This window comes from Alligator sinensis, unplaced genomic scaffold (assembly GCF_000455745.1).
Source record: "Alligator sinensis unplaced genomic scaffold, ASM45574v1 scaffold235_1, whole genome shotgun sequence".
NCBI lineage: Eukaryota > Metazoa > Chordata > Crocodylia > Alligatoridae > Alligator > Alligator sinensis.
This window is the reverse complement of record NW_005842042.1, coordinates 346172-370628: the sequence shown is the minus strand read 5'-3', so window position 1 is coordinate 370628 and position 24457 is coordinate 346172. Positions and strand designations below refer to the sequence as shown.

The 24457-nt window shown below is 48.8% G+C and overlaps 2 protein-coding genes across 5 annotated transcripts in view; one reads left to right on the top strand and one right to left on the bottom strand.

Annotated features, from left to right (window-relative positions):
* BSPRY (B-box and SPRY domain containing) overlaps positions 1-19195 on the top strand; it is a 21781-nt gene extending 2586 nt beyond the window's left edge. The window contains exons 2-6 of the mRNA XM_025203061.1: positions 1037-1135; positions 2788-3018; positions 7201-7226; positions 8830-8954; positions 16867-19195. Of these exons, the coding sequence (XP_025058846.1) occupies positions 1037-1135; positions 2788-3018; positions 7201-7226; positions 8830-8954; positions 16867-17390 (1005 nt within the window). The 3' untranslated portion in view covers positions 17391-19195. The remainder of the gene's footprint in view (positions 1-1036; positions 1136-2787; positions 3019-7200; positions 7227-8829; positions 8955-16866) is intronic.
* HDHD3 (haloacid dehalogenase like hydrolase domain containing 3) overlaps positions 19196-24457 on the bottom strand; it is an 8084-nt gene continuing 2822 nt past the window's right edge. The window contains exons 1-2 of one of the 4 annotated variants that reach the window (XM_025203021.1): positions 23269-23612; positions 19196-20724 (exon numbers count right to left, since the gene is read on the bottom strand). In XM_025203021.1, the coding sequence (XP_025058806.1) occupies positions 19981-20703 (723 nt within the window). In that variant the 5' untranslated portion in view covers positions 20704-20724; positions 23269-23612 and the 3' untranslated portion in view covers positions 19196-19980. Of the gene's footprint in view, positions 20736-23268; positions 23613-24457 lie in introns of those variants that run through there. The other 3 variants (XM_025203020.1, XM_025203019.1, XM_006022649.3) reach the window with 3 other exon arrangements.

Sequence of the window (24457 nt, the reverse complement as noted above, 5' to 3'; positions counted from 1 at the left end):
CGCGCGCTCCGCTTGAAATGCACGAATACAAAAAAGCCTCCTCCTCCACCAACAGCGGAGAGAGGCATTGCCACGTGCCGGGGCAGTCTTGCACCTCCGCCGGTGCACAGTAGACGTGGAAGAGTTTGCGGGCAGCCCTGGGAGTGTCACTGAGGCCAAGCAGGCGTCCAGAAACTTCCAGTAGGGCAGGAGGCAGGTGGATCCACACCTCGGAGATCCACTGAAGTAGACCTGAGGAGCCCAGGAATTGCCTTATTACAGGCACCAGGGGCTCTGTTGTGACTGAGCTGTGCTGCAAGAGGAGGCGAGGGCAACTTTAAGAGCCCAAGCAAGAAGCTGCCTGGTCCTGACTTAAGTTAGAGCAGTTGCAGGGCTGCTCCAGTTTCTGTCTGGCTGCTGCAACTCCCCAGGGGCCGTTCTGCAGCCAACGGGAGCTGGCACTGGTATGGTCTGGTCTGTCCCTGCCCGCCCCCTCTTCTGGCATATGTCTCTGACTGTGTGTAGGAGGCTGTTCTGGGGAAATTCTACCCCAGGGACATTTCCATCAGGCTTGTCCCCCCCATCACAGTGCCAGAGCAGTGCAGTGAGGAACCCAGCTGTTCTGCATGCAGTGGTATCTTGCTGCCTTTGCTTTCTTCCCCATGTTCTCCTGTGCAGATGATAGTGCTGGTAATCAGGGGCCCAGGATAGCCCTTTACAAGGACAGTTGTTATTGGACTAAAACACCAGCTTTTAGAGCCATTTCCAGCCTGTTCAGTGACCTTTTCCAGGAAAATGCTGACATTTGCTTAGAAGCAGCAAAGGGCCTGGGCTTTATTTTCTCCTTTCTCAGATAGTGTGCATTTGGGCTGGGGGCAATGGAGCTGCAAGCCAGAAGCACACAGGGGAGGGACCTTTCTGGGTGCAGGGGACATGTTCTGGGGAAAGGGTATTGTCTGGCTGGGACACCATCACCAGCTGAGAGCTTGTCAGCCCCAAAGAGCAAAGGATTTTCCCAAAGAGGCCAGTCCTTCAGCTTTCTGATTCTGTGTTTCAGAACAAAATCGTGGATCAGTGTGAGAAGCTGCAGCTGCAGAGTGCCACGATTACCAAGTACGTGGCAGAGGTGCTGCCAGGGAAGAACCAAAGCGCACTGGTAATTGTCTTGTTTTTCCCCTGTTGGGTAGCATGGACTAGAGCTTGCTAGTGCAGCCTCCTTGCATCTCACTGGCTAAAGTCCCAAAGTCAGCAATATTGCTGCTGGCTGCAGAGGGTCCCTGAGGTGGCTTTACTCTGAGGTCACCATTTTGCTTTAGGCAGCTCATATATAATGCCTGGCTCCCCACAGCGATAAACCCCAGCTATGGCCCATGGGTCAGCCTGCTGATACCAACCCTCGCTATTGCTGGGCTGCACTGGAGCACTCCTGAGAGGTCAGTTCTTGAACATCCTACTTCTCCCAAGAGAGATGCTGTCTTATATGGGCCTTAACATCATGTCTTCAGTGCTATTGAGTCGCACAGATGCCCTCTCTTTCACCCCAGTGTCCCATCGACATTGGAGCTGGGCCCTGATCGTGAACCTGCTCCTCTCCCTGCTCAGTTTGTGGGTGTTCAGCCAGCCTCTTCCCCAAAGCCACTCTCATTCACTGCCCTCCCTTAAGCTGACAAGATAACAGCACTGGGCCTATTTCCCATGTACATGTTACTCTGCTCTGGCAGCCTCAATGTAATTTTACACTAATTTCAAGGCCTATTTGCACTGCAAGTGCCATGTAATGGGACGTTAGCCTGACTGATAATTAGTTCAGCCCCATTTATGGAAAAAAATCTTTCCCTGGGTTAGCATAATGCCATTGAATGGTTCAAGGAACCCAACTGCTTTGAGCTTCCTGCTGGCAATGTCTTTACTTCCCTCATGTGGGGAAGTAGCAATAAAGGACTGGCCAGTTCTGTTTCTAGCAGCTCATGTCCTATTGCAATATTTGGGCTGCAAAGACTGCATGGGACATCAGTGCAGAGACATTTTAATTGGGCCAAATCCCGAGCAGTACAGGCTTTGTGGGACTCAGCAGGTTTGAAGTCTGGGGACCCAGTCCTTACTACTGCAGGCTAAATGGTTTTTTTGTGTGTGCGTGTGTAAGTGCTGTTTTCCTGAGCCAAGCTCTGCTTATCAGCATGAGATCATCTCCCTAAACAGTAAGTGGGATGAAACTTGCTTTATGGATGAAACTGAAGTCTGGGGCCTCCGCTCAGTGGCGAGTTGCCACATGGACTCTGTGGTGATATCAGCAGGTACCTTAGGGCACATTGGCACGGTGGTGGTGTGTTTCACTTAGGATGAATCCAATTACACTCTGCCCTCTGGGTTTCCAAACCTGGAAACATGGTGGTGAGGCCACTCGAGGGTCTCTCCCTGCGGCCATTCGCAAAGCCTAAGCCTCTGGCCTGCTCAAGCGCAGCCAGTGGGGGTGACCGGCACGTTCATAACTCCGGATTTGGAACATGTGGGTGTGGGGGCAGGGCATGCTGTGGGCCACCCCAGCTAAGACATGTTGCCAGCATGGTGTAACGAAATGCATAGAAACACTATAGCTGGGAAGACTGGGAGGTTGGAAAACAGACCTGGTTCTGATTCTCACTCCTGCTGTTTTGTATCAATATAATCATTGTGACTTAAGCTGTATTTACTCTGTTAATGGGAGCAGAGTACACTGAGAGTTGGCGCTAGTAGTAGCTCAGCTGAGCATTTAGTTGGGCTGAGGTAGGATTGCCTGACAACTCTCTCTCCCCTGCCCTTGCTGTGCAGAGTGCGGCGAGTTGGGCCCGAGAAACAGTGATTCAGAGACTGATCTTCGTGAGAAATGTGTGCGAGAATGAAGAGCAGAGGCTGCTGGAGAAGGTACACACAGAAGAGGAGAGGACTCACCAGAGCATCCTGACCCAGCGAGCACACTGGACTGAGTCCTTGCAGAAACTGGCCACACTCCGGACCTACCTGGTGGACATGATCACCAACCTGGATGACCATGGCCTTGTGGTAAGAATCCCACAGTCTTGTACTGAGGGACTGGTTAGAAAGGCCTAGGCTGTTGCTTGGCTTCTCTTACTGTAGCCAGTGAGTGCTGAGTGTCACAATTTAGCAGCGAGTTGCACTTAGGATGAGGAGTTGGAGTTAGATGGACTGGGGTTTGCATGCCTGACTCTGCCAAGCTCCTTCAGCTGGTGGCTTCCAGTTATCCTGGTTGGAATCCCTGGAGAAATACGGCTTTCCCTCTAAGAGCTAGGAGCAGGCAAGGGACATTCCTAAATATGTGATCTGTCTGGGTTCTCCCTTGAGGTGATGGTAGAATATTTGAATAGTGCCCCAAGCTCAGGTACCCAGTGCTGGCTTGGAGCAATCCTAACTGCTGCATTGTGTCCTCCTTAGGTACCCTTCAATCTAGCAAGCAGATGATTCCTTCTAGACCAGCCAGGGTAGGCCTCAGCATCTGGGGTTAGTTGCGCAATAAGGCCCTTTAGATCAGTTGGATTACATTTTGGCTTTTCCAGTGCTCTGTCTACTATTTAAACAGCACAAACTTCAGGACGTCTACCTTTTCACTTGAGAGATTGTCCAGCCATCTATCAGGTGAGGGCACTTCTGTCATGTAGCTTGAGTGCCCCTTTCCTCAGTTCCCTTCTATTATTTGCTACATAAACCTTGAGCCACTCTAATAATTCTTTTCCCTTCAGATACTTGTGGCCAGTATATTTTCTATCCTAGTTCTGTAGTAGTCAAAAAGCATCCTGTAGCATGAGATCTGGACTTGCTGACTTTAGCCCATGTAGCTGCCAGTATGATTGGTCACAGAATTAGCCAGCACTGGGATTTGACTCTGTAACCTCCAACAATAGTAAATTCCACACCTTGGGTGCTTCTACACATGCAGTTAGTGTGTTTGAATAACCTTCGGTGTGGTTTGCCCCAGAGTTTATTGCTCCCAGGCACAGCATTTACACGTGTACTTGGGACAGCAGCACGTTGAGCTGGAGTGGCATAACCCCAGCTGGCAAGGGACCTGGAGGCTCAGCTTGCCAGCCTGGAGCTGCTCTGCTCTAGTTCAACCTGCTACAGAGGGGCTGGCTGAGGCACGAGGGTGCTACAGTGCAGGGCTAACAGGTAGGCACCCATGCACTGTAGCACCCTTGTGCCCCAGCCACCTTCAGTCACTGTCTACATGTGCAGTGGAGTAAAGAACTCCACCATAGAATAGTACTTATGTTGGGCAGTACTATCCTATGACAGAGTTAATGAGTTTACTGCAGCCTAATAGCACTGCTCGTGTAGATGGTGATGTTTTACGGTGGAGCTAATTAGGTAACTTCGAAGTAAGCATTTTGTGTAGATGCATACCTTAATTACATGCTGTACAAAGACTTAGGTTCTTATTTTGCATAATATGAGAGAGAGAGAAGCTTTGGGTGATGGCAGTGTTGAGATGGGAATCTAGGACATGCTCTGTGTGGTGGCAGATTTATAGCAGTTACAATTTCTGGCACATCCTGAGTCAAACAATTGATGAAGGGTGGTAATGGTAGTGCTAATGCATTCAGCTTCCTATGGGTTTAAGTGCAATGAGGGCTGTGTAGTTGCCAGTATGTTAAAAAATAGTTCTGCTAGTAAATTTGTATATAATTTTAGCTGTGTAGAGGGCACTGGGATGTTTGACAGAAGGTCGCAGCCTCTGTAAATGGCTTGGCTAATTTTGTCCTACCAAAATTAATTTCCTGTTAGCCTTCTGTTGTGAAGAACACTGTGATGTCAGGCAGCAGGGCAATTTATATCCTTTATCTATAGCTTCCTGGCTATTACTGTGTGTGTGGCCTGTTTTGGACCATGGGGGAGAAAGCATGGCTGGCAATTAAGCTGGGTGTGGGGTTTCATGCTGTGGTGCCAAGTAGATGTCTGGACTCCTGGAGACTGGAGAAGCTCCTTGAGCACTGAAGTGTTTAGGGCCATTCTTGGGAGGGTCTCAGTTTTGGAGACTTCGTGCCCTAACTGAAGTTTCCCATGCCAGACAAGCCTGCTATAGTTACAAAAGCAGCACTGTGTTACCACTACTGTCACTGCCGCTCGTATGCAGCAGCATCTTGTCACCAGTACGCCATGGGGTGGCAGTTCCCCCCTCCCCCCCCCAGTGCTGCAGTTGGCTAGGGCAGGCAGAGCCCCACGCTGTCACCACCCTGCGATCCAAGCCCTGGCCCCAGCCATCTGTCCTGTCTTGTTCCCAAATGTTGCTTCCACCCACCTGCAGGCCCATCCCATCCCATCTGCCTGGCCGAACATGTCCTGCCCACAGGTGTCCCAGGCTGGTTTCCATGGAGTTTCCTTCCCACCTTCCTGCTCTGTGCAGCACCCCCACGGGTGGGTGCAGGGTGGATGGTCCCAGGGTGGCCAGGCAGTGGAGCTAGGTCCAGCAGTGGTGATGGCAGTGGTGGGGATGGCGGGGTCTGCCAGGAAGCCGAATCTGGCTGCTGTGCTGCCCCCACCCCAGAGCCCCACTGCCCAGCCCTGCAGACTATGGCTCCCAGTGTGCCCAAGAGCTGCATATGGGGGTGGGGCGGGCTATGCCAGGCAGCACCTCCATACCTGGGGACAGCAGGACTTGCGCACGCCAGGGTCCAGGCTGCCCCCTGTACCTGGACTGGATGGAGCTGAGGGACCCACCATGGGCTGTACAGAATCCCTTGGCAGGCTGGATCTGGCCCGTGGGTCATATTTTGCCCACCCCAACACTAGAGACTGAGCAGATGGATGCTAGATCTGCTCCCTGCCTCCCAGCAGCAAAGGATAGGGGTGTGGAGCTGCTGCCTCCCTGGGAGGGTGGCTATGCTCCACCTAATCCAAATCACCAGCAAGAGTGTTGGTGGTGTCATCACAAAGCATTCTGGGATATACTGGTGCATAGGGGTGGGAGGATTCCTGAAGTGGACTGACTGCAAAGATGGACTGACGATGAGGATCCTCAGCAGACTAGTTTCTTTGGGTAAATGTGATATCTTTTATTAGACCAACTAAATAGTTGGAAAATTTCTTCTTTGCAAGGTTTCGGGCACAAACACCCTTCTTCGGGCATAGGGAGAGTCTGCTGTTGTTTTGTGTACTCGGGGATGGAATAGAAACCAATATGCAAAATGCAGGTCTGTGAAAATATAAATACATCGCAGTGAGGGGCAGAGGGAATGGGAAACAATAGGTGTGAGACAGGTAGGTGCAGGTAGCGGGGGAAAGGAGGATGTTGACCTGGTGATGGAATGTAGCTGGTAAATGTAGAGAGGTTACCTGGGGTTATCAGATGGCAGGCAGGGTATAATGTTCCATAAATCCAATGTCTATATTTAGTCTGTTAATTTTGTATCCAGTAGATTTATTGAATGAAATTCGTAGGCTCGTCTACAAAAAGTGTTTTGTAAATTCCCTTTGAAGATTAGAACTGAGAGATTGGAGAGAGAGTGGTTGTCTTGTGAGAAGCGTGCACCCACAGGTAATTGGGTGCTTTTGTCTTTGATAGATTTTCAGTGCGCGTTCAGTCTAGTACACAGTTGTTTGGTTTCTCCTACATATTTTCCATCAGGGCATTTAGTGAACTAGATGAGATATATAACATTTCTGGAGGTTCAGGTGTAAGATCTAGGAATGGTGGTGGTTCTTTTGTGGGGTGTAGTTATTGTGGGGAGGGTGGAGATGTGTTGGCAAGTTTCACATTTTTTGTCTTGGCACGGTCTGGATCCATTTGGTGTGTTTTGTCCTACAGGACGTTTGCTTCTGGTGATGAGATTGGCAAGGTTTGGTGCTTGTTTAAAGGCTAAGATGGATGGTTCTGGGAAGATCTCTTTAAGAACTGGATCTTATTTTAGTATGGATTGCAATTGTTTGAGGATTTTCCATACAGGTTCCAGGCAGGGATGGTATGTCATAGCTAATGGTGTGTGATTTGTGGGGATTTTGTTTTGTACCGCAGCAATTCTTCACGTGGTATCTGGGTGGCACTTTAAAAAATGTGATCGATCTGTCTGGAAGGATCCTATACCTTGATGGGTCTGGGGACACTTGGGCATCACAATGGAAGGCGAATAGGTGAAACTTCTAAACAGTGAGACATGGACAAGTGTCCAGGGTTGGGATTTTATTTTGTGAAGATTACAACCTTGGTGACTCTGTCTCTCTCTTTGTCCCCAGCACGCAGAGCAGGAGATCTTCGAGAGGTTAGTAATCAACCATGCACAGACCTTTTCCAGGCTGGTTCTTACTTGCACTATTAGCTGAGCCACCTGTGCCCAGGCTTCAGGTCACGTGCAGCATTGAGCAGCATGCCACTGCTCAGGCAGAAGGTGATGCTGACCTTTTCCATGCCACTGCAGCTTTTGTTCAGGACCTTGCACAAGGGAGCTAAGTCGTCACGCAAATTAATGTCCCTTGCCCAGAATGTCACACTAAGGCTCTGCTTTGTACGCTGTATTATAGCTTAGATATGAAAACCTTTGCTTTTTTATATGGCACCAAGAAACCACAGTGGCTAGGACATGCGACTCGATGATCTGTTGAGGTCCCTTCTGACCGTAGCATCTATGAATCTATGAATATGTGTCTGCACAGATTAAAACTGATATGTACATTGGCATGAGCACACTCGCATGCATGCTTGGGCCTGAATGCAGGGCACAGACTCTCACTCTCTGTAGGTTATTTGCTTATCTACTATTTAGGTCCTACAAAATCTGGTGGAAAAACTTCCCTTGAGTTGAGTCAGTGATGGATCACATCATTACCTGGCATGTTGACAGGAGGTAGAGACTATTCCACAGAGCCTTCAGTACTCCTGTTCTGTGGGTATATTTGGGACACTCACGGAGGGAATCATTATTCAGAGTTGTCTATGAACTCCCTCACACAGGGCTTTGTATTCTAGCAGCCTGCTTATTAAACAGAGAAGTCATTCATGAAGCACCTGAAAATGGAAAACCAGATGCATTTATAGGCTGGGGCTAACCTTGAGCTGCCCTTTGCTAAAATAGAAATCCAGGGCTGGATTTTGGAAGGTTTTGCAGTGACACTTAGTCACTTACTGGTAAATACCTTTAGAAATCTGGTCCTGCCCAGGTTTTGCACCCTATGGCAATACTTTAATTATAGTAGTGTTCAGTGCGGGATCTGCCTGTTGGACTACTCTCCCCAGATACTTGTTGGGTTTTTTTTGCTTTATGCTTGGTTTCAGTGAATAAAAAAGACTGTACAGCAGATTATTAGTAGCAGACTTCAAGGGCTCAGTCTTTTCTTATAAACCCGATAAAATTCATGTGTGCACTGCTCACCACACAAACCTGTCAGGCCTTCAGGTCTCTTTCTATGCCATGTTAAATACTTCAAGAGTCTTGGCCTGTTCTTATACTGTCTATTCCTCCCTTGTAACAATGATGCTTTGTCTGTGGGAGGCCTCACAAGGAAATCTGATTTGCCCATCTCACCATGTTGGCTGCATTCTCCTGTGTTTTGTGGGCTTGTCTCAGAGCTATTTATTCTGTGTCAACTGAGCAGTGAAGCTGTTTGATTCTCAGCCTTTTGGGATTTTATTGTAAATATCAACAGCTTTTTTTAAATGCCTGTAATCAAAGTCACCAGAAAATAACACTTGGGCTTCCAGGTAAAGAGGCAGCCATGTCCCCTCTGTAATTCCTCTGCAGTCAGCACTGCTCTTGGGACTGAGTCTGGCTCAATATCTCTGTCATACTTCTTAAGGACAGATGGCTTATGTAAGCATCTCTCAATAAAGCAAAACTCTTCAAAATAACTCTTTGTTTCCTTTGCCAGGACGGAGGCAGCAGAGGGGATCTTGGAACCGCAGGAGTCAGAGAAGTTAAACTTTAATCAGAAGTGTGTTCAGAGTCCACTACTGCACCGATTATGGGCTTCCACTGTTCTCTGCTGTACAACAGGTCAGTGCCTGGCTCATGTCCTTCTGGGATCTCTTGGCAAAAGCCATGAATTCTGTGCTCAAGAAAACATCCTGCCTGTTTGTTATCGTCTGCCTCAGGTTCACACACTTAAAAGCAAATGGGTGTTAGGAATAAATATGTAACTTCAAAGCATGCCTGGGATTCTTGGTGTGTAAATTTGCAAGTGGAACCCAGAGACAGGAATGTCCCTTAGCAGGTATTCATCTCCAGACAGTCGCAACTTCCACAGCAGCAGTGGTCTCTGAAGAGGACAGAAATGCTATTGTCTTGGTTCAGACTGCTCACAGCAGTGGAGAGCCCCAGGGGACAGGGTGAACTAAATGGGGTTTAGTGGACAGGGCTCTCAAAAGCATCTTATTGATTGCTGCCCAGATCAGGATGCATGGAGAGCAACCCAGTAGCAATGATCTCCAGTCACATCCTGTGCCTCTTGTAAAAGGCCAGCACACCAGGTAACTATGCAGCAATACAATGCATCTTCCAGATAAACAGAGTAGTTTCAAGATGCGTTTACTAATGGTCACATTTAGTAACAGCAGCAGGATATATTTAGACTTTCTACTCTTTGAGTTTGAGTGAAGTATACATGTTGCTGCTTGTACTTGTGGATATAAGCATAATATTGTGCTTTGTAACAGAGTTGTCAATAGCTCCCAGGTTCTGCCAGAGGCATCATGCATCATCAGTAGTTCCTTGTACTCATGTTTGGCAAGATACCCATTTCTTTGGGCCATCTTTTGAATAGTACCAAACTGAGGTGTCCCTCAAGAATTGCGTCCCAGATGCATTTTCTTCCAGCACTGTTCCCTTCTCCACTGATAACTCATGGTTTGGGTTTTTTTGTTTTCTTTTCCCATTCTGAAAGTCTGTAATGGCCAAGAGAGCTTGTCCTTGTGCAGGCCGTCAGTGCTGCTGACTGCGTTATCACTTTCACTTTGCTGTTTGGATTAGGTCTCATTTTTCAATGTGATCATACCAGAGGGTGTTCTCAGCACTTTGATCCCAATAGAGTGTTTCAAGTGTCTAACTCAATGCTTTCTTTGTTCGTTCTCATCTAACAATATTCAGATGCAACATTCAATATGCTTGCTGCAGATAGCATGTCAGGGATATTCTTTAGAGTGGACTGGCTGTAGGGCTTAAACATTATCACTTTGTTTAGATCAGTGCATGTGCAGACCACAACAATGTTGGTATTTTCTACTGCAACTAGTGATTCTCAATCTTGGTGCTTTGAGATCCTTTTAAGGTTACTGAAGTGTGTTGCGCAATAGTAGCAGTGTTAGGTGTGCAAGCACCTACAGGTGATTCACCAGATAAACAGAGATTCCAAAAAGGAATCCATAGCATCAAAACCATTCTGACCTGTTGTGACCTTGAGTTCTTGGCAACAGAAGAACTACTTTATTATTTCTTTTGTTGTCAAAAAATGAGTGAAAGCTAAGAGCTGGCATGTTCTGAGGTGGGTCTTGAGTCTAATGAGGGGGGCCTTGAGTCTAAAAAGGTTGAAAACCACTGATCTGTACTTAACACGGAATTTCCTCATTATGTGGAGTGAATGCCCTCCATGTCCTGCTAACTTCTCAGGTATGTATGATAAAGAGTGTTGTGGTGTCAGCTAAACTTCCTGGTGTCTATCTCCTGGATGCAGTTTACTTGTGCTCTGGCATCCATTTTGAGTTTTATGGGCATTTCTTCGGGGCCTTATTACTATCTTTACTATCGTAATGATAGTGTCTCATCATGATCCTTTCCCCCTAATCGGCACTGCAGCCCAAAAATAAGCTGCATCCTGGTTGTGGAGGTGCCCTCCTTTGGTAGGGGGGTGTAGGGGGGAGGTTCTCTGATAGCCTGCACTATGAGCTAAGTCCTTTTGTTTGCCTCTGTGGTTTGCTCCTGCAGAGTGGTTTGGCTTTGTGGCACTTTGTGAGTATCTTCCCCAGTCCTGGGCATTCCTTTTGCTCTGCATGATGCCATCCCCATTTACTGCAAAACTGCTCGGTCTGCTCAGTCTGTTCAGTCTGCGCCTTTGCTACATGCTTCTCTCTTGATGCCACAACGGCAAGTGCCCAGCTGTTGCATCCTTTTCTCTGTTTGTGTGTGTGTGCGCGTGTGTGAGTGTGTATCTGCTTATTTGCCAGAACCTTCTGGTTTATCACATACATGTTAGGACTGGGGTTGACAAATAATTTAATCTGCTCTTTGGCTGTTTCACATACTCTGCCTGCCCCAATGGCTTCCCGATGCTAACTTTGTCTGCCATTAGAAATATTTCTTTCCTTCTTTTTAGGTAGAATGATAGGACCTTAATGAAATCTATGTGAAAATCTCTTATTACCAGCTGTTGCTGGGTTACCCACCAATTATTTTAGTAGGCCCTTGTTTCTTCACACAGAATGTTTTCCTTGTGTTGTTTCTTGGAAATCAATACACCTCAAATAAGTCTAAGCAGGCTGTTTGAGCTTTTCTCCCTCTGTTTCACTGAACTTGTCACTAGGGGCCAATACTCTTCAGGCACTCCTGTCTTTTAGCCCATTATACATGTGAAAAGTATTTTGGCCCACTGACCTTGTTTCTGCCTCAGAAGCTGCAAAGATAAACAGTGTTAACTTATTCTTCCTAGTCCAGTTTTGTGCAATGCTCCTGGTTTCCAAGTCTATAGGTAGCACACTTTCTTTTTTGCATTATTCTGTATGAAAGTCATAGTTCACTACTTCTTCTATCTTCATTTAATTTGCTCATGGCATTGGAGGTCTGCACAATGAATGAAACAGGTTTTTGTTAACAAGGCTTTTCAAATGTACCAAGCTCTCACCTGCTCAGTTCAGCAGACACAGTGACACCAGGCAGCAGTATTACAGTCATTTCCTGTCTCTCTCTTTAAAAGACAATGTCCTGGTGACCTAACTGCCTGGTTACAATACATGCCACCATTGTTTGTTTGAGCAGGGGGGATACTATGAAGAGAGGGTCTAAAATACAGAAACGAAGCAAGCCCCTTGCCACAGCACCAGCACAGAGCTGAGCCCCATGGCCTTAGTTTTAAAAACTAGCTAATGTTGAATAGCAACCTTGTCAGCTCTCTCAACGTCCTCTCCACCCATGGCATATTGTAGGATGTTCTTGGTTTTTCAGGTGCTATGCTTTATGTGTGTTTGTTGTCTGCCAATGTGGGGGACTGGATCTGAGAGTCCAGGAGACCCTGTCCAGTTCTGTGTTTCCCAACTATTTAGTTGGTCTAATAAAAGATACCACATATACCCAAGGAACCATGCCTGCCTAACTTTTTATTGTATTTTGTGATTAATTATTTCATTTGAAGTCCTAGCTCCTGCAGGCAATTGGTTGGGAGCTTCATTTTGAGAGAGAGCTTTTAGCCTTTTTGTTTGTAGGGTGCTCCATATGAGTGTGGTAAAATGAAGTAAAGAAAAAGAACTCAAATGTGAGTTTTAAAAATAATTGGATTTTGTTAAGGTACTTGTTCAATTTTGGGGGCAGATTTGTGGCTTTTGAAGATTTTGGGTTGGCAAGGGTGTAACATCCATTGTTTTGTGGCCTTAAGAGAAATTCTCTTTGGATAATGCATCCCCAGCAGTGTTTGCAGCCCAGATATTACAGCTTTGGGGTCTGTCAGTGGGCAGGAAGTAAAAGTGAAACTGTCTAGAAACATAGCTTGGGTGTGAAGTTCAAAAAGGGGATAAACATCTTAAGTGGTGTCACATCTCTTGCATGTTACAGTGGCTTGACATGCTTGTGTGCTCTTAGAAACACAGGATAGGAGATTGCTTTACAAATATCCAGAGCGATGGTGGTTTTGTTAAATCCAGGATTTCAACCCTAATTCCAGATTAATTTAGGAGTCTCAATTCAAATATGCTGGCTTGAAGATTCAGGCTGGGATTTTTTAAATAGAAATAATGCGCTACCTGTAATGCACAAATAATGAACAGCCAGACTGAAATGATCTGTAGAGCAGATGGTCTCTCCAAAAGAAGTACTATCCTCAGCTACGTACGAGGACCCAGCAACCATAGTGATCGGTGGGTTGGCATGGTATAAACACTTGGGGACACAGAGCAGATCAAATAAAGAGGACCTTTAAAGCATAGCTCAGATTCTGAACCAGGAGCATCTGGTTTGGCCTCCTCTATAGAAGAATTCATTAGGATGAAAGGCTTCTATACTGAGGAATTCTAACAGTGTAGGTCATACAGTATAACTCCTTGCTTGGATGCTCATCTTTCAGGAAAGGTGTGTTCATACAGAGTGTTAGTCTGGTATAAATATTATATGGGCAAACTTTTCCCATGCAGATAAGCCCTAAAGCACAAACCCCAGCCTGCAGTGCTCTGCCTAGATCCAGAAGGGAGGTGTGTGTAATCTCTGTGGGCTCCCCCTCTGCATTACAGATAAGGGAGGTTGTATCCTCCTCTGCTTCATAAGAACTAAGTGCAGCTTGTAGGCTTCTGGCATGTTGTCAGTGTGTCTCTTATCTGGGTGAAGTTGCATATACCTTGGGAACAGGGACTGGAGAACAGTCAAGAGCCCCCCTCACCCAAAGCTACCACCTCATGTGTAATTGTACCATCTGTGCTGAATGCAGGGGGCATTTCCATCCTGCCTTGCTACAACTGCTGCCATTCTCCTAATTCAAGTAATGCCAGAAGCAAGGGTTTAAGCAAAATCCATAGATCTCTCACTTCAAGCTGCTACAGTTAACTGCATGGGGCTGCCTTACTGCCATGCTGCTGGAAGATCAGGTAGAGGCTAATTCAGAAGCAAACGCTGAGTTCCCAACATTACTGCGGGCACCTGGGGTCTGCCGCTGCCCGCTTTGGAGTCACTGGCAGCAGGCTTGGGACTGTCATGCTTTGGGTTCTGCATATTGGTTTGTTCTCTCTGTGAGGGCCCAGTCCTGCGAGGGGCTGAAACAGCAGTTTAGGGTGCTGGGCACCAGTCAGAATCTGCCCAGGATAAACAAGCTCTTTCTCCCAAGTGTAGCAGAGCTGAGCCTTGTGGTGACTGAGAGAGGAGGTGATTCACTTGCTCTCTCCCTAGTTTCTATAGTGATGATTTAAGACACAAAGCAAGTAAATGGGGGGGGAAAGAGCAGGGCAAAGAAACCCCGCCCCGGTAGTGGCTGAGGTGACCCAAGTAGCATCAGCCTTTTCTGTTCCTTACTCAGAGAATTTGAAAAGTAAATAGAACAGAGATGTTGAGCAACCATGCAAGCAGCTTTGTACCCAAGCTTTGGCTCTGCTGAGGACAGTCTCCCTGTGCAGCCCATCTGGGGATAGACTGTGGAGGAAATATCCTGCAGTGTGGGGCATGGTACCATAAACCCCAGGCAGGGATTGTGAGGTGTGGTGAGAAGTCTAAAGCAGTGGTTCTCAACCTTTTTTGGACCAGAACGCATTTGTAAACATTGATGGCCAGTCCCAACCCAGTAAATAGTTTGTAGAAAACAGCCCCTTGGCCCTGCTGGTGCCCATCACTCCTAACCCATAGCCCGCCACCCCCAGGCCCCAGCCCTGCAGTGTGTGGGGTGCGGATGTGGCATATGAGGGGGCACATGCCCCTCCCAGACTTGTGTACCCACAGTGGGCACGGGGCTGCAGCCTGGCTATGCTGGCACGGGCAGGAGCCACCTACACGGCCCAGCAGATGGGACTTGGTGCAGGAGGGTAAAGCAGTGTGGCATGACTTATTGCTGCCACTGCTGCCTGAGCCCCCATGCTAGCCATGCTGCCCGCAGCACGGGAAGTAACAGATTGGGGAGGGCGGGGGGTGCACAGACCTCACCTTCTCTCGCCACCAGCTGCTTGTGCACTAGGCTATGACTCTACCCTGCCACCATGGCTGAGCTGCCACCACCACTCCCCTCAAGCCATGGCTCTGCTCCAGAGAGGAGGGGGGGTGGTGGGTAGTGTCTCCAAACCTGTAGACTTACCTGCGGGGAGCTGTGGGAACTGCTCTCCACACTGCTTGGCTGCCACATGCATGTGTGCGTGCACATGCACATGGTACCCCCTGCCTAATTGCCCTCCTCTTGCTCCCCCCAGCCCCAGTCAGCCCCTGAAGGCTGGAGCTCTGCCAGCCTGCAAGGGGAAAGCCGCAGTTTCCCACGTTTTTCTCCTTTAAAGGAGAATCTGTTTTTTAAATTTGTAGATCCATTTTTTTAAAGTTTTGTTCACAACCCTTTCATATATTCTTGTGACCCACTTTTTGGGTCATGACCCACAGGTTGAGAAACACTGGTCTAAAGAGCCTGAGTGGAAACATCCAAGATCCCAGAATCCTCTTTGTTTTTTTAACATAATTACTTAAAACAGGATCAATTTAAAATAAATTCAATTAGTGAAGGGACTAATAATAAGAGAACAAAACAGACTAGACATATGATACAACATCTCTTCACTATTTATACTAAACACTTTCTAGTGATACCATGGAGTAGATAAATGGGACTGGGTTGCTTTTCAGGATGTATCAAAAGACTGGAAGTCTTGCTTGTTCAGCTTATACTGTAGACTTTGGACCTAAACCTCCATTGCCGTATTCCTGCATAGGTATTTATACTTTTGTAAAATGATGGCAAAATAGATATTTACAAATACCTTGTGCTTGCTTTGCATGCGTATAAATAAATGGTGTACAAAGTTTCAGGTCAGTGGAAAATTACGCCTCAGACTTTTCCATGCTTATTAATATATTGTCAGAGATCATCCTGATACCTCTTTGATATTTAATGCTGTAGCAAACATCCAGTCTAGCACTTCCTCAGTAAATGTGGTGACATAGTTTTTATACTTTTTTTGTATTTATTGCTAATAATTTTATAATGATAAAATATAGACATTCAATTGGCACTGTCACTCCTTACAGAGCATGGTGTATGCACCAATGAGTTCTTTGATAGCTGCTGAGTCTAATGTGCAAGTGACAGTTCTGTCCAGAGGTAAGGCACACCCATACACTAGTAATGCTCCAAATCTGAGAAGCAGATTCTTTCCTCCTCTGACACTAGTCATCACAAAACTCAATCCACTCTGCCTCAGAGCGTCTCGCTCCATCTGCAAGTTGACTCCATCAAACAAAGTGATATTCTGCATTCCTTTTCCAATCATCCACAGAGATTTTCATAGATTTCATAGATTTCATAGACATTAGGGCTGGAAGGGACCTCGGAAGATCATCGAGTCCAGCCCCCCGCCCAAAGGGCAGGAAGTCAGCTGGGGTCATAGGATCCCAGCAAGATAAGCATCCAGTTTGCTCTTGAAGATAATCAATGTAGGCGCTTGAACCACCTCCGATGGCAGGCTGTTCCAGACCTTGGGGGCTCGGACAGTAAAGAAATTCTTCCTTATGTCCAGCCTGAAATGGTCTTGTAGTAGTTTATGACCGTTCAACCTAGTCGTCATCCCTTGGGGCGCTCTGGTGAACAAATGTTCCCCCAGATACTGGTGGTCACCCCGATAAACTTATAGGTGGCCATCAGATCACCCCTGGGATGTAGTTTCCCTGTCAGCTAAGCCCACTGCCTGGCTCTACTCCCTGGTCTACTCCAGCTCATTATTGGCCCTGGGTTCTCAGACACTCAGGCCAAATTAATGGTTTAGATTGTGAATTCTGCGCAGGTGAAAGGTGCTGGTCTGACTGGCAGCCCTGGGGTTCAGGAAGCTTCATCCCCCTAGGCCTAGGTGCCGTATGGGCAACAGCTGAGGGAATTTCCCTGCCTCATCCAGCCTCAGCCCAGCCTGAACGGCCACAGGAATAACCGTACCAAATTAGTTCTGCTGCTGAGCTCTGATCCCCCTTGCCTAACCAAGTTCCATTGCCTTACTGGGTCTCAGCTGCTGAGCCAGTGCTCATTGTTTTGCTTCCCTGGCAGGTTTAGAAGAAATTCGTGTGGATGAGAAAACTATCAGCCCCCGCCTGGCCCTGTCGGAAGACAAGAAGACCTTGACATTCAGCCCCAAAGCAAAGACCTACCCAGACTGCCCTGACCGCTTCGATCACTGGCCCAATGCCTTGGCTGCCAAGGCCTTCCACAAAGGGATCCATGCCTGGAGGGTCAGCGTGGAGAAGAGCTGTGCGTACAAGCTGGGGGTTTCCTATGGCTCCTTGCAGCGCAAAGGGCCTGGAAACGAAGCCCGGCTGGGCTACAACAGCTGCTCATGGGTGTTCTCCCGCTACGACAAGGAGTTCAGGTTCTCACATGACAGCCAACATCAGACTGTGGAGCTGATCAAGTGCCCCATGCAGATTGGGGTCCTGGTTGACTTTGATGGGGGAGAGGTTCTGTTTTATGACCCTAACTCCTGCATCATCCTTCACTCCCACCGAGAAACCTTCACTGAGCCCATCTATCCTGTCCTGGCTGTGGCTGACCAGAGTATCTCTCTTGTACAGTGAGCAGGCCTGGCAGGATAGATAGATGCTCAAGCTCCTGCTTCGTGGGGGAAATGAAAGGAGCTTTCCCCACATATGCAAGCACAGCACAGACCCCAGAAGTATCTTCATTGGTGGCAAGTAGCCAGGATGGGATGGGTAGCCTAAGTATGCTGGCACTTGGTCGAATCCTGCCTTCACCCCAGATACCTGCTCTTCATTTGTTTTTCAGCTGTGGTTGATGGCTACTCCACAAGCACGATGATCCAATCAGTTGCGCACCCACCTTACAGTAGTTCCATCTAGACTGGTTTTCCTTAGAAAGTAATGGGAGATGGTATTAAAAGATATGAGGTGTCTTGCATCCAGGACTTGCCAAGCCCCTCCACCATCCATGAGGCCTGCCACCTTGTCTGAGAAGGTAACCATGTTGGCCAGGTATGAGTTGCTGTTGACACATCCATGTTGGCTGTTAATTATCACCTCCTTATTCTCTGGATACTTACAGACTGATTGATGAGATGCTTCAGTGTTATTCCAGGCATCCAACTTAGACTACCCTATTTGTCATGCCCTGGGTCATCTTCACTTAAAGCTGGGGACTATATTTGCCCCTTTTCTAATGTTCTGGGCCCCCACTTGAATTGTTTTGTTTCAGCCTGACCCTTTCTGTGCTCTGCTCTGTGTCTGCAAAGTGTAGTTGTTGTCCTGACAGAAAGCATTGGTGCAGTGACCTTGGGGACCCTGCCACCTGCCTACTTGGGGAAAAATTATGCAAGAAACAAGTGAAGGTGCCTATGCTGGAAGATGAATTCCACCAGTAACTCAGCCATCACAGGAAGAGTGCTCTTTCTTGCATGTGAGACTGGCTGTGGAAGTGGGTCAGACTGAGATGAGTCAGGTTACCCCTCTGATATGATGGCTGCTCTTTCATCCCACAGAGCAATGTGGGAAGGCTAGGCTAGTGAATGCATGTGAGCTGCCCAGGTCTGGAGAGATCAGAGCTGGAGGAAAGCCCCTCAATAAACACAGTGTGAAACCCTTCATTGGATGGTCTGGCTACAACGTAGCTTTAGAGGAAAGATGTGACCCAGTCAGTTGTGGTCAACTCCCCTTTTATTTTTTAATCCCCTGAACATTGCAGGTTCTCAGGATTAGTCTTCACTGTAGCTGGCAGTGGCCCTGTCACAGGGTGGCTGAAGCAGTCACTAGCAGCCATGTGGCAACAACTGTGAGCAGACGAGGCTTTTTGGGTAGGTGTGATATCTTTTATTAGACCGACTAAATCATTGGAAAAATTGTTCTTTGCAATCTTTTACAAACACCCTTCTTCAGGCACACGGAGAGTCTGTTGGTGCTTTGTATGCTCTCTTGGGTGAAACAGAAGCCAAACCAACAACCCTTAACCACCGTGAGCAGCATTTTGAAAGGCACCTGCCAAGACTTGGGCAAAGAAATGGCCACTGGCTCTTTCATTCCCAGCTGAGCAGCGAACACCAAGCTGCTTCCTTTTTTTCCAACATTCCCAACAGTTTGCCCAGGTACAGTGTAAGCATTATGGTGAGAGGTGTGGGGATAGATAACACGGGATGCATTGCTAGGGTCATGCCTGAGGTACAAACTTTCCAAGAGACACCAGCTTCTTCAGGGCTGGCATTGTGTGGATGCTAAGGTGCATGGTTGACAGCCCAGAGACTTTAAGTTTGAGGCCACAGCAGAAATGTTCATGGCACGGCCCTGTCAGATTCCAACAAATCTGTTAATTCTGCTAAATACCTTGTCACAAGGACCCAAAAAGGAAGAAAAGGGCCAGTTTCTTCAAGTGCAGATGCTACGGCCACTGGCAGCCTCCTGAGTCAGTGCAGCCCAGGAAAGCAGTGCCAGCTGAACAAGGGCTATGGTCAGCTCAGACAAAGATGCATAGAATTAAGCACAGCCAGTATGCAGCCCCCACCCATACTTGCCCCTGCTGGAAGCACCACTTGTCTCCTCTGTGGGTGAGGCCCCTTGGCAGGGCAGCAAGCCACACTGCACAGGTAGATGTACCATCCCTTTGCCCTAATGGGGGAAAGAGCCTGATGGAGAGGAGGGTTTTCTTTTTCTGGCTTGGTCTGCAGGAAAACATGACTCTTGTTCCCAGTGGCATGGGCTATCTCCTGTGAGCAGGAGCACTTGCAAGGCACAAGACTGGCATGCTGGAAGACTTGAGTTCTGCTCTGAGCTTGGCCACTAATTTACTGAGTGACCATAAATATCACACACCCCTTGTGCCTCAGTTTCCCCATCTAGAAAATGAGGGTAGTGATGCTGACCCACTCCTGCAAAGTCCTTGGAGAGCTATGGAAGGAAGTGGCTGAGAAACACTGAGCACAATAAGGATTTTATTTTAAGACTGTCCCTAGGGTTTTGCTGTATATGGTGATAGTGCCTCTTTGCAGCATGGAAATGACACCAAACAGTATCTACAGTGTAATTGATTCACCTGGTGAAAAATAAAGCCACACAGCCTTCCACCTCCATGTAGCAGCACAATTGGTCCCAATTCTTCCTACCAGGACTGTTTGCAACCTGCTTTCCCACTGGAGGGCTCTGCTGAGAAGTCAGGGGCTCCCTCTTAACCCTTTTTGATAACAGATAGCAGGTGGGGTAGTGAAGGCAAGAGATGCTCCTCTGGTACATCTGACTCCCACGTGTTGGCCTGCCCAGCTCTTTTGAGTAGGAAGCTGTGCATGCCCACTTCTCTGGCTGCCCTGTAATCCTTCACGTAATCATCCCCCACATGAGCTGCCAGCTGGGGAGCTACCCCTGAAATGCGGAGGGCTTTCAGAAAGATCCTTTGGTCAGGTTTGGCAAAGCCAGCATCCTCAGAGGTCAACACAAACTCAAAATGGTGCTTGAGGTCACACTGGGACAGAATCTTCTCCAGCCTTTTGTCAAAGTTGGAAATGACAGCCATGCGGATGCCTTGCTGGCTGCACTGCCTCAGAGTCTCTGTGGCACCTGGTAACACTTCCCAGTTGCATGCAATGCAGAAGTCTTGATAGAGCTTTTCTGCAATAGGTGCAAGGACTGTGTCTTCGTGGACACCAGAGAGTCTGAAAGTTTGTTTCACAACGTCCACCCACCACTGCTTAGAGCTGAGCCCCCTGTTCAAGCCATAGTTAGGGAAGTGTTTGCTCTGGATTTTGTAGGCCTGATGGAAACACTTATTAAGAGCCTCTGGCTCCACCTGGATTCCATGAACTCGGGCTTCAGCAGAGTAGTTCTCTCCCACTGGGTGCCGGAGCCGGATTAATGTGTCCTTCACGTCCCATGTTAATAATCGTAGCCTAAGCATGGCTTCATCAATGCCTATGGACTAAGAAGAATCTAGAATAACAAATGCAGGGATAAAAGCCAGACAAGCCACAGACCTCACCCTCCCTCTCACAGCCAAAGACTGATAGGGGAAGGAGCATTTTGGACAGTAATCAGCTTGAGGGATTGATAAAAGCTGTAGCACTTTTCAGCTCCAGGGTCAAATTTAACCCAGTTGTGCTGTGACTGAAAATGGTTTTCAGCCCATTGCTGTTCTCTGCCTGGTGTGAAACAAACTTCTGGGTTTCAGACCAGTTCTTGGCAGATCTGGGTATGTATCACCTGCACCTATCACCAGCAGTACCAACTGGCCTCTTACTGGGAGCCTTCTCCCTGTGTCTGTGGAAACTCATCTCCCCTCTCAGAAGCTGTCCCCTGCAGGGCTGAGCTGAGACACAGCAGGGCAGAGCAGGGGAAGCTTGGCCTGTTGGTAGTTGCATCCTGGACATTCTCTGGGTGCAGGGAAGCCATCACTTTTCAGGACAGTTCATTCAGCATATGCCCCTGAAATCAGTCTGAAACCTTTTCAAATATTGAGGCTCACTTCATTTCTAAAGTGATTTACCTCCTCCCATTAATTTATGCAGCTCGCCAACAAGGATCCTAAATGTTAACACTTTACAACTTCTCTCTGCTTACACAAGAAACTCAAACAGCATTTGCATTGAATTGCAATTTTAATTCCTTTCTGTACTGTTACATTCCCTAGCCTCCACAGCCACCAGCTTGGAAAACAAGTGCAAGGCAAATAAATGGAGGTAGATAGGCCATTATAACTTACTGAACTCTGCCAAGTTTCTGTAACAAAGTGGAATCCTCCCATTGCTAAAGAGGTTAACAACTAAGCTTATAAATCTGCTGTATAACAGAGGGTATCATGAGACAATGGGCTTCTATAAAACCACATGAGCTCTCAGTTTACTACCCTGTGCGTGAGGGACTGAATTACTCAGCAACCTGATGATATTCTGGGAGAAACAGCCAAACCTGTTTAGCAGGAAAACCAAAAGCAGTTAACAGTTGGAATTAACTAGGAATTACCTAAGCTTCACACAAAACTACACACCCAAAAGGCAGATCTAACCATGAGCTTGTTGCGGTCTCTATACTGAACTTTACCTACAATTTAATGGTGCAACAGCATGTTCCCTAGGTAAGGATTCCTTTCCACATGCTGTGTTACATGCCCAGTCTCAGGCAAGGAGCTGTTCTGATGACAATGACTGAATGAAATCCCCTTTGCAGAGGGCAGCAGCAGGGCAAACGCCTACCATCCTGCCCTATTAACATGCTGCCACTTTGTCCTGAAATGAGAAGGAGGCTCATCATCCCCAGGCTGCGACCAGTCTCTCTGCAGAGACGAACACCTACATGCCACATTCCTGGATAGTCTGTGAATGTTTAGGACAGGAGCTGGCACCCTGCAGCCCATGGGCTGGATGTGGCCTGGCAAATGATGTCATCTGCCTGTGACGCCAGAATGTGTCAGTGATTCTGGGGCAGGGACGCTGGCAGGAATTAGGCGGCAGGGGAGCGGCTGCTGGGTCAGGACTCTGGCACTGGCAAGGGAGCGGCAGCTGCCTTCAGAAAGCTGTGCTGAGTTGGCCTGTTGCTCCTAGAGCCTGCAGACCCTTGACTGAGGGCAGTGGGGCAGGCTGCTGAGAGGACAAAGGTCACTGAGACTGCTAGCTCATGCCGCAGAGGTGCCCAGCCACTGCCCTGAGTAAGGGCCATAGCTGCCTGCTGCTTGGTTTAGTCTCATCTGGCCACAGAGGGCTACCATATTTCCAGTATCAAAAAAAGAGGACAACTGGGGGGAAGAGGGGAGGGCATATAATCGTGGGGGGGCAGTGATATGCCTGTGCCCTGACCCTGCTCCTCACTCCTAAGCCCCTGCCCCTCCCTGCCTCCCCTCACTCCTGCCCCACAGCCCCCTGCCCCCCAGTCCAAGCACACACATGCCAGAAATCCAGGTACTTGATTGCAGTTTAAAAACCTGCCAGACACAAGGACTGGGGGCCAAAAATGAGGACGTGTCTGGGAAAACCCGGACATGCGGTCACTGTCATGGGACAGGCAGTGCCCACATCCACGCCTGGTGAAAGCGAGGTGCTGATACAAAGGGGAGCACTGCCTGTTCCTTCCCGCAGGTGAGGTCTGGGTGCTTGGGCACCTTGCTCCCCCCAGCAAGACCCTGCAGCCGGAGGGAAGGGCGAACCCTTAAGTAACATCCGGGTGGAGGCAAGGCCAGGCCTGTTGCCCCTTCCTCAGAAACCCCGGCTGAGGGGGCAGTAGGGGGTCCCGGGGCTGCTCGCACTGCCCCCGTGTCTGATGGCCTAGGCCCCGCTGCACTCGTGGCTCTGCAGGGGGTGGGGGAACGTCCCGGGTGCTCTAGCAACAGGAGCAGCTGGTGCAGCAGACAGGGCCGCGGGGCTGTGGGACCTGGCCCCAGGAATGGACAATGCCCGGCCAGCGCCTTAGGGGGAAGGCCGCAGCTCTCCACTAGACCCATCCCTGCAGTTGGCGCTGGGGGCCCGCTGGGCACCTCGGGGACTCGGATGTACCGGAAGCACCCAGGCAGCGGCGGCGGCACCTGCCAGCGCGCGCGGCACTTCTGGTCCCGTGGCGAGCGAGGCCAGCGCTGCGGTTCAGGGGCCAAGACCCCCTCCCCACGGCGGGGCGGCTGCACAGCCTCCCAGGGCGGCAGGGGCGGGGCCTCAGGCTGGGCTGTAGTCACGGGGCGGCCGCGTGAGCAGCACAGCCCCGCCCACTACAGATTCGTAGATGGGACTTCAGAAGATCGTCAGGTCCAGCCCCCTGCACCAGGCAGGCAAGGCAACTGGGGTCAGGTGACCCCAGCAAGGTGACTGTCCAGCCTCCTCTTGAAGATTTCCAGGGTAGACAATTGCACCATCTCTGGAGGGAGCTTATTCCACAGTCTGGACACCCTGATTGTGACGTTTTTCCTAATGCTGAGCCTGAATTGATCTTTCAGGAGTTTGTAGCCATTACTCCTGGTTTTCTCCTTGGGTGCCCTGGTGAACAATTGCTCACCAAGCCCTTAATGTACCCCTAGCGTAGTGGTAGCTCAGGCCCGCTGGGATCATGGCCGACCTGCAACACAGGGCTTGCGCTGCTCGCACCCTCCGCTTGAAGCAGCCCTTTCCTCTCAGGTGTCCTCGGGGTTACAGAAAGCACTGCCAACCCTTCCAGGCAGGGCTGTACTGAGCCAAAGGGCATAGCTGGCAGGGGAGGTGCCATGAGGCGGTTTTCAAGCAGGTCAGACACCCAGAATGGCAGAGAGGGGCATGGACCGGTCCAGCACACTGTGGACAGCCCCCAACCAGTCTGCTATACTATAAGCCTCCCAATGGGAGGATCTTGGCTACATGCCTATTTTATGGAGATGGGGGATTTCTCCCTAGGATGGGGGATTTCTCCCTAGCTTACCCCTTTGGCTTGTTGGTTAAGGGCACGCGAGACACGGGGCATCTGAACCCCAATGGGCTTGGGGCCTGCAAGTAGGAAGCCTGCCAGGGATTTGGAGTATCTGAAACCCCTGGGCTGAAGGATAACACAACATGGACCTGAACCATTGGGCTCTGCTCAGTGGATGGAATTCAGAAACACTGGACTGATGTGACCTGATGCATGAAATGAAGAAAAAAAAAAAAGCACTGAGTCAAAGGAGCCAGCCTGGCCTAGGCAGCCCTATAGGAGTGGCTTTTGCTGCC